The 15934-nt window shown below is 41.2% G+C and overlaps 1 protein-coding gene across 4 annotated transcripts in view; it reads right to left on the minus strand.

Moving 5' to 3' along the window:
• Window positions 1-1116: 1116 nt before the first annotated feature.
• Window positions 1117-15934, minus strand: part of LOC124406781 (gamma-aminobutyric acid type B receptor subunit 2) — a 98753-nt gene continuing 83935 nt past the window's right edge. For 2 of the 4 annotated variants that reach the window (XM_046882371.1, XM_046882370.1), the window contains 11 exons: window positions 10754-10877; window positions 10357-10473; window positions 9954-10092; window positions 8370-8486; window positions 7864-8025; window positions 7657-7760; window positions 6585-6878; window positions 6192-6436; window positions 4235-4432; window positions 2257-2484; window positions 1117-2196 (listed from right to left, as the gene is read on the minus strand). In XM_046882371.1, coding sequence (XP_046738327.1) covers window positions 1523-2196; window positions 2257-2484; window positions 4235-4432; window positions 6192-6436; window positions 6585-6878; window positions 7657-7760; window positions 7864-8025; window positions 8370-8486; window positions 9954-10092; window positions 10357-10473; window positions 10754-10877 — 2402 coding nt within the window. In that variant the 3' untranslated portion in view covers window positions 1117-1522. Of the gene's footprint in view, window positions 2197-2256; window positions 2485-4234; window positions 4433-5026; window positions 5203-5291; window positions 5305-6191; window positions 6437-6584; window positions 6879-7656; window positions 7761-7863; window positions 8026-8369; window positions 8487-9953; window positions 10093-10356; window positions 10474-10753; window positions 10878-15934 lie in introns of those variants that run through there. The other 2 variants (XM_046882372.1, XM_046882373.1) reach the window with 2 other exon arrangements.

A 15934-nucleotide genomic window follows, 5' to 3' on the forward strand; every position in this document is an offset into this window, starting at 1 on the left:
CGTATTACGAGCAATGCTGTTTTACACGCGAGTATATTAATATGAGATTAATTAGCCGACAATTTTTCCAACAACCTTCCTTCGTCGTAAAGGGAAAACAATAAATAGAAAAATATATGAGGAAATGCAAGGGGAGGAAAAATAATCGATGTACAATATATATATATATTTATATTTATCATATATGCTATCTTTTCTTACGATTATTGCACAGACAATGCTGATTATTGCTTATTATTTAAAGATTGATCATTGATTGACACACCGAGACACTTAAATATTAAATGTATTAGTACGAAATAAGTAATTGCAGTTTACATGATCCGGATGCTGATATACAAAACGAGGGGATGCCACCCCTCGCATATCTAGTATATTACATAATAGGAGCACGAAAATATGTATATTTCCTCGTCATCCTGCATCATCATACTGGTCAATAAATTTCATTTACCCTTATCTAATATGTAGATATATAATATACGTATATGTATACAGAGGGACCACGTAATATCACGCCAATGCAGGTACTAGAGAGGGAGCTCTGAACACTTTGGCTCTGGGCCCGCAGAATTATTTCACCAAATTTCGATTTTTCTATTACACGCTCGCCTTACTGAGCCCGATGATCCCACATGCAGCTGCATATCCTACAATCCGCAGGCGACGACTAAAGACAAGATTATGTATTATGATTGACAGTAAACGCCTTACAGTCGGATTTCTGTAATGCAACTGTTTATACATTGGCCCCCAAAAAATTATGCCCAAAACGGCAATCTTTGCCGTTTCTTCAACCATGCTGTGTATTATTAAATGAAGGATTTATTACATCTGGAAATTTTAGCGAAGGAACAATTGGTAGTACAATAAATACAAAACTATTACAGGTATGTATGACAAACCATTCAAGAGCAACGAGGTTGTAGCAGAGTAATTTCGTTTTGATTGCAAGTTCACACCCTATGTCTAATACACACGACAGCTTGGTCATTTCAACAACAATTTCAATATTACAATAAATAAAATTGATTCCACTATGTGTTAAACGGAGAAAATTTGATTTCGGTTCATGGTCAGTGAATCCAAAGATTTCCATCATGGAAATTCCTCTGCTGCAGATTGCTTCCGTACAGTGAAGGAATCGATCAATGAATTGCGTTTCCAATTTTCTGTTGTTCATACAAATAGTCGCAAGAAATCTACCCCAAAGTGCAAGAATTTTTCTATTTTACTGCAGTTGTCCTTTCTACACTTCCGCCTCAATACATCGTCTAACATGCGTCCAGCGTTATTTTTCCATGCAGTTAGACACCGGTGTCTCATCTTTCCCATATTCACCTAGATAAAAAGTTCCTGCCGTCCAAGGTTCTGCAGAAAGAGTACGTGGCGACGAATGTCACTAACAATAAAACAGGTGTACTCCCATACCATTCCCTCCATTAGTTAGTTGCTCGTTAGATAGATATATTTCTGCGGGACCTAATTGGCACACGACTATGCGGAACACACAGATTAGGATCTAGGTGGGTCCCTCGTTACCGTTCATCTCAGCCACCCGCCGTTGATCTTCGACCTCGGAAGATCCTGGAGGATGGACAACCACATCCTGCAAAGCTTTCGCGATTACTTTCGGGCTGTGATGGTCCGGGGTGGAGTGGCGTGAGAGAAACTCGAAGCCGCTTCCACCAAGAGGAGATTCGGAATTGGAGTCACTGACCGGGTCACTGGGCACGATCAAGGCTACCGTGAGGCCCGATTCTGGCCTGATACCAGGCCGCTCAATTTCCGGACTTACATCATCGTTTACGAGACAGTCTACCGGCGATTGCTCGCTGAAGAGCATCCGTAAGTCGCTTCCCAGCCAGCTGTCGGGACTTACGTCAGATACCGCGGGGATGGTCAGCGGCAGGGTTTCCGGTGGCTTTCTTCCTCTCGCACTGTTCGCCAGTTCGCTGAGGGGGATCCCGACCTCGGACGTCGCCCAGACGTCACAGTTTGGGCTGAGCGATACGCCCCGTGGAATCTGAGTTGGCTTTGGGCTGGTAGCGGCTACTTCCATGGATCTCCATCTGTGCGGCTGGTCAGGTCCGAGGGTGGAAATGGTGCCGAGGCTGTTGGCTGGAACGATGCGATGCGGGAACCTGGGGGAGCCTCGAATTTTTTCCCGCGAAGACGACTGGCTAGCGCTGGAATCTATGGAATTTCCGATTCGGTTATCTCACGTCTTCGAGGAAAACTCGATCGTACACTTACGTGGTGGAAGCGTGAAGTTCACCCTCGGCTCGCTGCACTCCTTCCGCTGGAGGCCGAGGCTCAATCTTCGGTCTTCCTCGCTGGTTATGCTGATTATAGGACCGGAACCGCACCGAGGATGGGGTGGTCTGGTTCCTTGGGTGTCCACCTGACACGTGGACGCTGCCTTTGTACCCGGAACCAAGCCGGCGATGTACCCCATGTGGACACGCAACGCCGAAGCGACCCCTGAATCGCGTTATTAACGAGAATTAGGTAATCACCTTCTGGAGGAATTTAACCCTTTTCAGAAAGCTCCTGGGTTTACAGTTAGGGTTGGTTTATGGGAGGCTAGAACGTTGCTTTGGATGCTTGGGCTCACTAATTACGAACCTCGTCTTGAAATTAACGCCACGCTCAAAATGGCGTGGTTCTAAATTGTTTGAATTTCATCATTTTGAAAGTTTCGAATCGCCGCAATTATAATTGTTTTGGATCCGTGGTTCAAGATTTCACAGTCTCAAATTCGAAACGTAATAAGTATTTGTAGCTCCAACAAAAATTGCGCGTGTCTTTGGATTCGCTGTTTTGAATTCCCGATTTCGGCCTAAAATACGAAAATAACAATCTGAAATTACCGCAGACTACAAATCACCGAAAATTTATCAAATCTTGGACGAAGGCCCGTTCTCGGGGGCTCAAATGAGACGCAGCTTATGCGCCGAGACAATTTATTGTACCGAAACACCCAGTTACAGTAGGTAAATCTAGGCAGGTACCAGTAACAAGTTACTTTGGGTCGTATTCATAATCGTTAGCCTAAGTGTTATGCATGCAAAGTTTTATGACCTCCTATTAAATAAATATGCAGGGTAACCCGGGTAAATACGAGGATAGTTAATGTAATCGTCGAAAACTCTGATATTATACTGGTTTAAACCGTTTCTTGAAGCTGTCTAATACCCTTGTAACAAGTCCAGTAATTTAACTCGGTGAAATTGCAACGAATTAGTTATGCGTGCCAATAATTTCTGTCTCATACACGGAGGGCAAGAATTATTTGAGAGTCAAGTGAATCAACATAATTTTTCTATACCAGCAAAAGTATTTTGTTGAATTAATCTAAATATATTGCGTTCGCCGTATTTTTTTGAATCAAGAAAAAAGAATTAAGAAAATATGTCGCGTAGCTACTTTTTCCCTAATAAGGAAACGATCAAGCTCTGCGTATTTTCTGTTTAATAGGTATTTCTCAATCACTAATCAGAGTAAAATGCATCGCCGGTATATCAGACAGTTAAAACCAACGAAGTCTGATGTTGAGCAAGTATTATTATAGCTATTCCCTTGCACCGCAACAGCGTCTGTCTCTGGGGACGGTAGGTTTTCATAGTGCAGACACTGAGCTGCAGCCGGCCTTTAGCCATGCATAAAACAAAGAAAATCCCCGTCTAAATCCTTATCCTTACCAATATTCCCGACACGCTCATATCCTTCCGGCTTACCACTCCATATGTATGGCTCAAAGTTTGCAGCGACTCGGCAGTCCTGACTAGACTCACCGCATATTACGAACTCTGTCCCATTCCACGTACCTACCTATGCAGTCTGTCTATCTCCGTCGGTTTGTATACAAGAATTACTCGTCAGTATTGCAGAAATGTAGAGCATCTAAAGATCCTCTGATTAGTAGGCGTGAAATTTATTCCCATACACTTGCTTCGTGGCACCGTTCGAAAGGTCATGTAAACCAAACATCCAGGTTCCTATTGCGTATTGGCATTTCGGAACCCACACCGCTGACCTAGTTCAGGGTTTACCATACCCAATGCGATGTGAACACTTGAAAAGAAACGACTACGAAACAACGATTCAAGTCATTTAAAGTCCCGTCGAGTCACTTGAACTTGGGTATCGAGTACCTTGAAAAATGGTCAACGTCCGGATCATGGTTTGGGATGGGAACGCGTTCAGGAATCATTCTGAAATACTGTCTTACCGGTGAAGGAAGCGGTGGATGTTTTGCGGCTGTTGGGCCGACTGCCGAAGAGGCTGAAGAGTCTGTTGAATACCCCCAGCCGGTTTGGTCCTTCCGTTTCCCTGCGCTGATGGAGCTTGTAGATGTCGGCGAGACTCCTCCGAGGACCATCCTCGAGATCCGGCTGACTGCTAAAGGCTACGGTTCCGCGGCGCATGCCTACGTTCACGGAGGATGACGGGTACAATGTCGCGTTGTTGGGAGAGGACCATGGTGGAAGGAATACGTCCACCATGGAAGGACTCACTTCTGGATGAGTGGTGAGAATCGAGGGACGTACGGGGCGCGGTTATTCGACAACGACCGATGGTCGAAAGACAGGCGTATATTGCCTGGTGCAAACGGTCTCATGGTCTATGGGTTGGCTCAGAGGCGTGCATTGACTCTATATTATTATACACGCGGATGATTGACTTCCGGAGAATTTTGCGATTCTGGCTATTTACATCTCAAACGGAGACTATACAAAGCTACGTGTGTGTAACGTACGTCTTTTTCTTCAGATTATCATACACTCAGAAAAGTAGTTTATTTACTGTTACCAAACGTATAATTGGATATGTAAAAATAAATTTTTTATTATTATTAGCAAATTTTAGTTGAGCCAAGTGATAATTGATATAGAAATATGTCAATAGTTGACAAATCATATTTGGTTCAATTGAAATTTGATAATAGTAACGAAACATTTATTTCGCCATATGCAAATATACGTTTTTTACCAGTAAATAGACTCTTTTCTCAGCCTATGTACACAGTTTATCTGTCTTTGTACAAAGAGAGGTGGATTCGAGAAAGATAGCGAGAAAAAGAGAGAAACAGTGAGTGAAAGATAGAGAACAGGGTGAAAAGTTCTCGAAATTTATGTATAACTAACGGCAGCGAAGGTGGATGACTGACGACACTATTCATACGTTAATTATTCGTTTCTATGGGTGGTAGAAAACGAGAACGATATTGATAACAAACTATCGTAAATAATATGCACAAACACATGCAGTAATACGAAAATGTTCACCTTTTAGAGGTACCTGAACGATGGAAACGACAGGGAGAATATAATTATTATCACGATAAAAGCGTTGAGAGGGTTCGTCATATATACGCGTTGGTACAGGTACGTTTGAATAAAATTTCAGGTTTGAACATCGCTGCAATTACGTCTGAGGGATGTTGTGTTTTTTTTTTTTTCTTCATTTACCCGTATACGTTTACTTGATGGCTATACCTACCAATTTGATAAACTCTGGGGAAATATCCACGGGCTTTTAGCCCCGCAGGAATGTAAACTTGAACAAATAAATCGTTGACACAATTTTGAAAAATGTCCAATAAGCGTAACGTTTCGCATGGAAATTTTTAGTAAGGGATAAGAGAAAATTCTTGGTTCAATATTTCGTTACATCAGGAATGTAAATTTGGACAAACAGATCGTTGACACAATTTTCAAAAATTTCTCGCAAGTGTAACGTTTCGCATGGAAATTCGTAGTCGGAGATATTCTTCGTTCAATATTTCGTTACATCAATGCTGCGAATGCTTGTACCGCTTCTGCACTTTTCTCAAACCTGCGAAAACTGCGCGGAGGAAAACGACATTCCACCGCTGACACAAAAATTTATGAAACCTTTCGGCGAGGTGGAAATTTATGAATGGAATGACGAGATCTTATCGGTTTCACTTGAACTCTTTCAAGCTTTGAGCATCGCGTGGAATAATGGCTGTGCTTTCATCGTTCTAACGTGCGTTAGGCACTCGTTCATTCGGAAGGGCTAAACGATTCGAATCGGAGGAAAATGAAAGTGCAACTCAAACGAAGGGGACGCGAGAAATGAACCCCCGTTTTCGTCCTCGGCAGGCATATATGACGGACCCTTTTCAAGTACGTAAGCACGAACGACACGTGAATCTCTCTCACCGGAAGGGTCGGCTGAAGGCCAACTTGCCCGCGGAATTACGGGCGGCAGAACACTCAGGAGCAGAAGGGGAAGTCCACCCCCTATGCTCGGGTTTCTCTGAGGAATCGAGGCGTTTGAAGAAGCCTGGGAGGGACCCGGGGGCTCTTCGCCGAGCTGCTTTTCCAATCTCGCAAGCTCCAGTTCCAGTTGAGCCATCTCTTTGCGATACACACGGTTTTGTACCTCGACTCGATACTGCAGCTCTCTGTGGAAAAATGGCGTCTATTTATTTCTGAGACTCGCTGCGTGGGTGGATTTTATTCCTTAGAGGTAATGCAAATCAACCCTTGAAACTCCAATCCCGCTTTTGACTGCGGGATCTTCATATACTCGTAGTAGAAGTGGAATCGCACCTTCTGTCGTCCGTGACGAATCGCCTTGTGTTGCACTCGATCTTTAGTCCCAAGCTTTGTACGACAGGATCCGCTCTTTCCCCGGCCAATATGTTCGCCAATTGGGGCAGGAAGAGGAGCGCAAGGGTTGAAGTGGTTGAGGCCAGAATTAAAGCCGTGATCGTAACAAAGGCCAGGGTTGCTCGATCGGACATCAGATTGGCCAAAACCACTACGATCACGGAGGTAATAACCACTGAATAAACGCTCATCCCGATGTACTGAGAGTCGTTCAATGCTGGAATTTTCACGTGCCTGAAAAGTCGGTTTAAAAGCTGTTTAAATTGCCGCGATTCGTTGTCGCACCGTTACGTGTTCTGACAGAAGTTCAAATTTCATCGTCTTCGAAAATTTCAGTTTCGCTGATACTTCGCATGTATTTTGGACAGCTGTTTAAACGTTTCTTAAGAGCTACTGAATTTTTCCAGTTACAATCGAGCCCCAGTAGGGAATTCCGTCAATTTTTCTCCGTGACTAAACCGAAGCGTTCATTGTTGACACCTCTCTATACGTTTACAGAATCGATGCATACCAATATCGACGAAACGGACGAACGGTCGTTACAACAACATCCCAAATGAATTCACAACATTTTTTCCTCGCGGTTTATATCGTATCAATCGTTTCTAGCTGTCGAAATGTATTTTAAAAAAATATTGTAACTTTGAAGAGAAACATTAGGTGTTCCTTGAAGCGAAGAAAACGTCTTCGGCAATTGAGCTTCGAGAATCGTTAAAACAAAGAGTCAGTTTTTGACACGTCATGAATAAAAAATGGTATTGAACAGAGAAAGCAGCGAGAAATAATTGGCCTCGACTCTTCTTACGAGTCTTTTTATAAATGGAGACAATAAAGGTGTGACAATTAGTGGTTGCACAGCACGCCGTTCATTGTCTTCTCGAACAAAGCGAAGCGTCCTGTGTCGGAAGGATCAGTTTATCCAACTCGTTACAAAACTTCTGTCAGTATACCTACGGCTCCTGTAACCATGACGCACATTGTCCGTGTTGTTTTGAATACTGAATTTACAGACCTCGTCTCCCATGCCATGTAAACGCCGACGACAAGCAGAAGTCCCTTGTAAGCGTAGAGAGCTCCGAGCCAGCCGTTGGTGTGCTGGGACCGGCAGACCTCCACCTGGGTAAGATGGCCCGGGGTTAATTAGGGATCATTAGGGATAATTGTTTAGGGAAACCTGCGCAGAAGGCTTCCTTCGCCTCGGCGATCCTGCTTCTCTTACCTGGGGTTGATAAACGACACCTCGATCCTGGGAGCTGATGTCCAGGGTGAGGTTTCGCAGGTGTCTTTGCATCGGGTCCAACGTCACCCACAAGGTCACGACCAGTCCGTCGATCAGTAGGAGAACGAAGATCAGGCTTATCAACTGCGTGTCTTGGAGGAGCTGAAAAATCCCGTGTTTTGCAGCATCAGATTCGATGGCTCGCAACAAGTTGGCCAATCATCGGGTACAAAGGTAGAAAGAAACTTGAGAGACTTGTTGGCGAGAATTGATAACTTGATTGAAGGACACGGGATAAAATTGATGTTTTTTGGAGTAGAAATAATTAGTCTTCGAATCACATTTGCGGAATTCAATTCCTGAGAGGAGAAAATATCTTTATGGGGAAAAACATTGTTACAGAGCTGGTAAAAGGGTGAAATTTTTTCCTCTTCGCGAAGGGACGAGCCTCTCGAGTTTCCGGAACAGTTCAACCGGTGTGTACAATACGATTTAACTTGGTTTACCTTATTCTTAACAACGCCACTTCTGCTCCTTGTGAATATCCTGTGAACCCTGTAAGTCTTGGTGAACATCGAGCCAAAAGCGAGCGAAAATCCAGCTGACAATAGGTAGACCCTGGCCTGGATAAATACACTTAGATATACATGTATGTATATTTCTTTGTGAAAGTTGAATTATTGTTCGGCAACCGTTGCCGATTCATTGTTGTACCATTGCATAGTGTTGCAATTTCAACAGCGGTATCATCTGGTGATTAGTAAATTCTATAAGATCCAATTCGTTGGCTAGTTTTTATTTCTTTCCAATTAAACGATATATGTATGTAACATAAGTGGGAAATAATAAAAGGTAGGTAATTACTGTTGCATCGCGCAGGATAAAAACGAAATTAGTAAAACTAAATGTTAGTGCTTGATTGGCTTTTCGATGGTTTGAATAAAATCCAGAGGCTATGGAAATATTCATGAAAATATTCAGCTGCGTTTTAATTTAACGCGATAAAAAACTCAGGATTATTTTATCATCTTATCGATCTCGCCTTTGTGCCTCTACAGTCTCCCCATAATGCCTGTAGCTATAGAATCTGCACAGTCTTTTGAACGGTACGTATCTTTTGCCGAAACAGCCATTCAAACAATTCCTAACTTGTAAAAACTTGTCGAATCTATAATCAGACCGTAAAACAAGGTTCAAATTGAAAACGAAACATTAAGTAATAAAAAAAGCACTGTACTTTAATCCGACGGAATTACTTCGGGTAAGTGTAGTTTTCAAATTATGAGTATGTTTCACTCTATATTACGGTTGACTCAATTTTAGATAATCTTCAAGCTGCAACATCGTAACGATTTTTCCTAATCATTAAAGTTCTTCGGACATTAGAGCAATGTAAAGATGAAAACCCGAATTTTTGATATGCTATTAATTGCTAACAAATAATTGTATGTAAAATAATTTTTTGAAAGCAAATCTGACGTGTAGTTTTTGTATAATTGATAATTAAAAATTGGATATTTGACATGTCGTCAGTACGCAATCTTGTGTAAAACGCACATTTTTCATACAATTTAATCACAACTGCTAAAGATAAAAATATAAATAGCTGTAATTTATGTTAATCAATTCGCAAAAAGATTACGGAAAAATGATGAAAGATGTATTCTGACGTGTAGTTTTGTAAATATTCTCATTATCATTTAATATTTTTTTTTCTTTGCAAATGATCAGTTGTGTCGAAATTGAGTTGTTTTCTCACTCGTTTTGTGAACTTAGAAATGAAATTCAACTAATCACTGGCAACAAAATATACAGCTGTTACATGCGCTGTTGCCATATTTATTTAATGCGGAAAAATACTTGAGTCAAAGACTTATTTACTTATTATTGTTAGTAAATAAATAATTGAATCAATTAGATCAGAGGTGATCTTATGTAACATCTAAGTTCAAGATCTTAATTTCCATGCTGAAATTTTTTATTTTAGTCCATCAAAAATCCAGATTTTATTACGATTTACGAGATACCGTCCGAACTCACCTTAATGATAGTTTATCGAATGCAAAAATATTTGGCAAACATAGACTTACGGTGCAAACTATCGGAAAGTAGGCGTCACTGTCAGATAGAGTTGCATCGTCGAGTCCCAAGAGGATCACAGCTCCGTAGACGAGGGCGCAACCAACGGCAGCGATGTTATTCAGCTTCGGACTTGACAGTTTTATGCTTCTGTTTCCACGTAATTTATCATTAAACAGTGGGAATAAGATTAAGGAAAAAGAAAACAAGAACCAAATTAAGGTTGTTCGAAATTCTAATTATGGAAAAAGAAAGATTCCAATTACAAAGAGGCATAAAAAAAAAAAAAATGTCACTTGGATCTTGCACTTTTTCCACCAATTCTATACGTGCATTTTTCTCCTTGGAAATCTTAATTTCCCGCAACCTTATTCACTGCGAATAAAAGTGCAAGGTCGCAAGTTTAGAGCTTACTTGTGCTTCCGGAAGTGGAGGTTGAACGCGAGGAAGGCCAGGGCCAGGGTGGCACCGACGCTGGCGAGGCAAGCGACGGCGAGGAAAACTCCAGGGGCGACGGTGACTACCCTCAGCCTGAAATTGTACCGAGATAAGAGGACTAATTATTTATATAGTCGATTCCGCAGGTGGAACTGAAGAATTGAAATAAATGTCAATTAAACACTGTTTCCGTTTTTTTTCTCCATTTTATTATATTCTGTGTTATCTTCAATGGTTTTTTTTTTGTTGCTTTTGCTTTTGCATTCGTTTCGCTTCTTTTCCCACCCCTTTACTCTTCCTTTCCTCATTAATCTCTCGACTCGACTCCGCTCCCGTATCTTTCCCATTTTTCATATTCATTCTCTTTTCATACCGGCAGACTCTGCGAGCTGCTGGCGGATGTTCACCTGGCCACTGCGGAGTTGCACAACCTGCGCAAGTCATCGTCAAACTTCCGTTCGTCGGTGTGTAGATGGCTATTCTTCTCAAAGTGTGGCCTGAAAATATTGCGTAAAATAAATCGTGAGATCAATATTATTTCGATTCAAATTCGACGTATGTACGTCGATCAATTATCGTTATCGTTATCGTTATCATCAGCAATACATAAATTGGTCAGAGACTTTGAAAATCGTCGACGATGTGAACATTTGGTAATTTTTCAGCTCAGTGGAAGATGAAATTATCCATTTTCGCTCCACCTTTATTCGCGGACAACGAATCGGACGCGCAATATTTTCGCTTAGGTATATAGACAGTAAATTCCGTCCGTTATTAACCGAGGCAAGCCGAGTGAAGGTGCGTTTGCCCGAAAAAAATTACCCCTCTGATTCTTAATCTAATTAGCCTTTAATAAATATATACAGACGTGAATTTTCCTCCGCCTCACCGCATTCTGCATCTCCTTTTTTCACCATATAATATTCAGCTTATAACGTCTGGTAATTTAGCAATGCCTTGTCTTCTTTCTCAGGACAAGGAATTGAATATAAAAGGCTCGAAGTACGTGTTCCTCTCAAAAACACGTGAATCGAACGATCCTACATTTTGCGATAGCAAACGTCGATCTTTCGGAGATCTTTGTGTCTGCGACACAAGCACATACTTAAGTGTCTATTGTTTTCCCCCTCTTTTCATTCCATTGAAAAATCTGTAATGGAATTGAAAAAGAGAACAAAAAAAAAAACGCTTAGGTATCGATGCTTCATTGCCAACCGCCTTAAAATCGGTTTAATGTCTACTGTCAGATACATCAATCCATAAGTAGTATGAATGTTTCGCAAAAAATATTTATAAAGATATCTATTCTCGATTATTTATATTGGATGATACAATCATTGAACCATAAGTTAATTAGGGATGGATTGATTAGCGTTATGAATTATGTAGCATCCTACTAGCTTCGACGATTCACCCCTTTAGCGATGCTTTCGTTTATCACTTCACTCCGTAGAACGTTTTTTCCCTATCGCAAGATGAATTATGTTGAAATCCGTGTTACAGCATTGAATTTTCCTCAACAATCTTCGATCATTTTCGTGAAACTCGTATGAAAAATGCGAGGTCACAAGTATTTCTCATCATATAGCATTTTTCCTCGTTTTCACTAACATGTCTTTATTCAAGGAATTTCCAAGAAATGGAAAGTTGAGCTCTAAGTGATCGAAGGATTGGAAAAACATCAAGGAGATTGGAGACCGATACTTGGCAGAGTGAGAAGATCGATGAATTTTTCGACAAGGTGTGAATCCTGCTGATCGGATCCGGCGAGACGTGCAGTTTCAAGATTTCTCTTCCTGCCTACCAGCATCAATTAATTTCACCGAAGAGTTTGGCAATGCATGGTTTGCTGTATCTGTTCAATCATAAAACAATGCAAGCGAGATAGAAAGTGAGTGAGTGAGTAAGCAAGAGAGATAGAAAGATAAAGAGAGAGAAATTAATCTAAACACAAACACGACGAGTTTCTGTGCTCAGGGATGAAGTTTAATTAACCGCCTCCCCGTACGAATTCGGTTTGCCATCATTATAGAATATCATAAAGCGCTGAATTTAGCCTCCTTTAATCATCGTCCTTGTCCTGAAATATCCGGAGAGTGTTTTATTTGTCTTTTTTATTTCGGTTCGTTAGACACAATTCCCCAAAAGTTTAAAAAATACCCGATATTTCGTACCCATCAGTTGCCGGCCGTTTTTGTGTACAAAAGAAAGTAAAGACGGATGGTGAGAGAAAAGGCTTGCAGGGTTATCCTTTGAAAGAAATTGAACGTTCTAATTTAACCACCGTTTCAGCTGCCGCATATCCCACTATAGTTCTGTCTGTCTACTCACAATTAGTCTCTTATCTTCTCCTCGGAAAGGCTTCCTCAAGATTTTCACATAGCCGACGGTTATATTCTAAGCCGCTTACACCAGGCTCTTTTCAATTTACGATACAGTGATCCTTTCATTACGTGTAGGTACATGTTCTCGTAATCCACGGACTACCCTGGAGTTCGTTTTTGATTATCCGTGTCCTTTTTTTTAGAGCCAAAAAGTTTTTCGTCTTTTATAATTCATGAGCCATGTTGGTTTAGACACTTATTTTTAAGGACTGTGCAAAATGTTCAGAGCTACGAATTTCGATCTCGACTTCAAGGTGCGAAACGAATTTTCAGCGGGAATTTGTGTTACAGGATTCGATCGTACATACATATATGACGGATAGACTTTCATAATGTGTTTTACTTTCGCTCGTCTGCGCAGCTTCGACAACTTTTCGAAGTACTTAAAACCGATCGGCGGGCAGCAGAGAAGGTCATTCGAAAGTTGGATCGCTTTTGGTAAACGAGAAGGCGTCGTTTGTTCTTCTAGATCCCCGATCAGGACTTAAAATATTGATCGTTTACTGTTTAACTTCCGAACTCCTTCGCCACGAGGCAAACTTAAGTCGAATGATTGGCAGTGTCGTTGTAGAGATAGAATTTTTAGAACCTCGTCATCTTCTTCATAAAAAATGATACTTACCGAACTAACAAACGGCTTTAGACTGGCCATGAACCAGTCCTCGAACTTGCTGTTCTCACACTGCAGGTCTCAAGTTTATAGAGAAGAAAAAAAAAGAACAATATCCAATACGGATTTCGAACTACAAATTCAGGTTCGTAATTAAGGATTTTCAAGCCCTTGGATACCATATTACACGAAAATATGACGACTTGTTTTTTACTTCGAACCACTGTCATGGATCCGCCATTACAAGTCTTGGAAGTCTGATCGTGGATTCGTTATCGGTGAGCCAAGGACCTCCACTCTACCGAAATCAGAATGTTTTTAAATTTTTTCCACCATATCGGTTCGCTTTTTTCGATTTCATAATCTGACTTCAAATTCGTCATCGGCCACCCAACAAACCATCAAGTTCCAATTTTCATAAAAATCCAAATGTTTTTTAGTTTTTTCAGCTTATACGTCAAATTTGAATTTTGCAAATCTGGCCTTAGATATGTGATTGGTAATTCCAAAAACCTCACGGTACCAATTTTCATCAAAATCTATTGATCCATTCTCAAGATATCGTCAGTTATATTTGTTTTTTTAGAATTTTGTTATTTAAATATTTGAAAAAGCACCGAATCGATCAAAGCTGGAATCTAAACAGTTCTAATTTTGAAAAAAACCACGTCGATGCAACCATACATATACACGTACACACAGACGACTAACTGAAAACGATTAAAACTAATTCTCTATACATCAAAACATGGAGATCTAGTGAAAAGTAAATTTTTCATTTTTCGTGTGATTGCAATAACTTCCTTTTTTCTCTGAAACCGAAAGTTAAAAAGGAGGAAAAAAATGAAGAAAATAAGAAAACGGACCGGATCAGACAGAATTAAGAACGAGAAGAGTGTTAAAATTGTCCAACGCTTAAACGGGGTGCAATTTACGGAAACAAGGGTGGTAATTTCGTCGGAAAAGTTGATCGAGTTGATAATGACGAATGCGATAAAATAGGATGAAAATCATCAGACTAAAAACTCCGCTTGCAGAGAGGTCGAAGGGCTCGGTAATCCGGAGAATTCCATCCTACATACAAGGATAATGTCCTCTCAAAACGACGGTACAAAGTTTCCGGATTCCTTCAGGGGGTTGAAATGCGTAATAATACTAAACACCGAAACATAATTGGAAAGTGCAAAGTAAATTGCGGAGCAGTCCTGATCCCGAAGGATGCGTCGTAAGAGCGGGAGACAAAAAACAGAAAAAAACAAACAACAAACTGTCCGTTTGAAATTTTGCAAAATGAATTGCGTATCCCCGATAACAATGTGTCGTTTTACAGGATATATGTTTCTCCTTCTCCTAACTCCTGCAAAATTTTCGCCGACAACTATTCCTGCGACGTTATTGCGTATGCAAGAAGAGTCCCAGATGGGGCAGGCCAACAATTCCCGGCGACAGGCGGTGAATTTCGAAGTCTTTCCGAGGCCTATTTTCGACGGAGGCTTCGCCTCGACGGCCATAAATTCAGTCAATCCCTTCGCAAAATCTCGTAGGTACGTCAGGTGTCACCGTCGTAATTGCCCTGAGGAACTTTGCGTCCTATTCTTCTCTCTCTCTCTGTCTCTCTCTCTCTCGCCGCCACTTTGGCTAAGCATTTTTCCTTCAATTTTTTACACCGTGGTGAAAAGACTAATTCGGTCAGTGTCTCGTGATGCCGGCATTAGTGCAACGCGTTCAAGGGTCGCGACGAATTCTGTTCGCCATATCTGATCAAGCCTTTGCACGTATAACCAGACGCCGGAATTAATCTCGTTGAATGACGCCGATCAATCGAAGCGTTAACAATCCTCAGGTGCAATCTATTTTCCTTGAGCGAAATTCGGGCTCGAACGAATTGCCGATTATCATTAGATCGCTGATCCAGACGAATGCACCCGATGATTTCATCATTTCATCGCTCGACGTAATCTTTTTACGCTTCATGAATCCAAGCCCAACTCCCGATTTTGACCAAGATATGCTTACTTGTTTTCTTATTTTTGGCTTGAATTTATCGGGGTGCGTGTGGCTCTGTGACCATAAAATATAGTCAATATTGTCCTCGTGATTTCCAGCGCGAGTCTCGATGCTGTTATACCCCGCTGTTCGGTGTTAATTAAACGTTTCAAAGGGAAGGTTGACACGTTGAGGAACTCAATTAACAACTATAGAATGAACGTGCTTGCAGAAAAGGTCAAAGGTATTGGTTTTGCTCTGCTGTTAGCCAGACCATCATCGTCTACATCCCAAGTTCGGTTTCGTGAATACTTAGCCATAAATGATGGCGGGCGTATGATCGTAAATTATTTAACTTGCCGTAGGCTGGGAGGGCGAGATTGAATTTTGGAGGCAAATTAGAAGCAGAAGGTATATTCGTACGAGCGTATAATCAAAAGCTAGAGTTAAAAGAAGCTTCTCGTTATTGATGGCTTTACAAATTTCGCTTCTAATTCTGCCGCCGGTCGACTAATTACGGAATAATAATACCGTAATCCAATTCCCGCGCAACAAAATTTGCCGCGAAGGTAAT

Source organism: Diprion similis, chromosome 6 (genome assembly GCF_021155765.1).
Source record: "Diprion similis isolate iyDipSimi1 chromosome 6, iyDipSimi1.1, whole genome shotgun sequence".
Taxonomy (NCBI): Eukaryota; Metazoa; Arthropoda; class Insecta; order Hymenoptera; family Diprionidae; genus Diprion; species Diprion similis.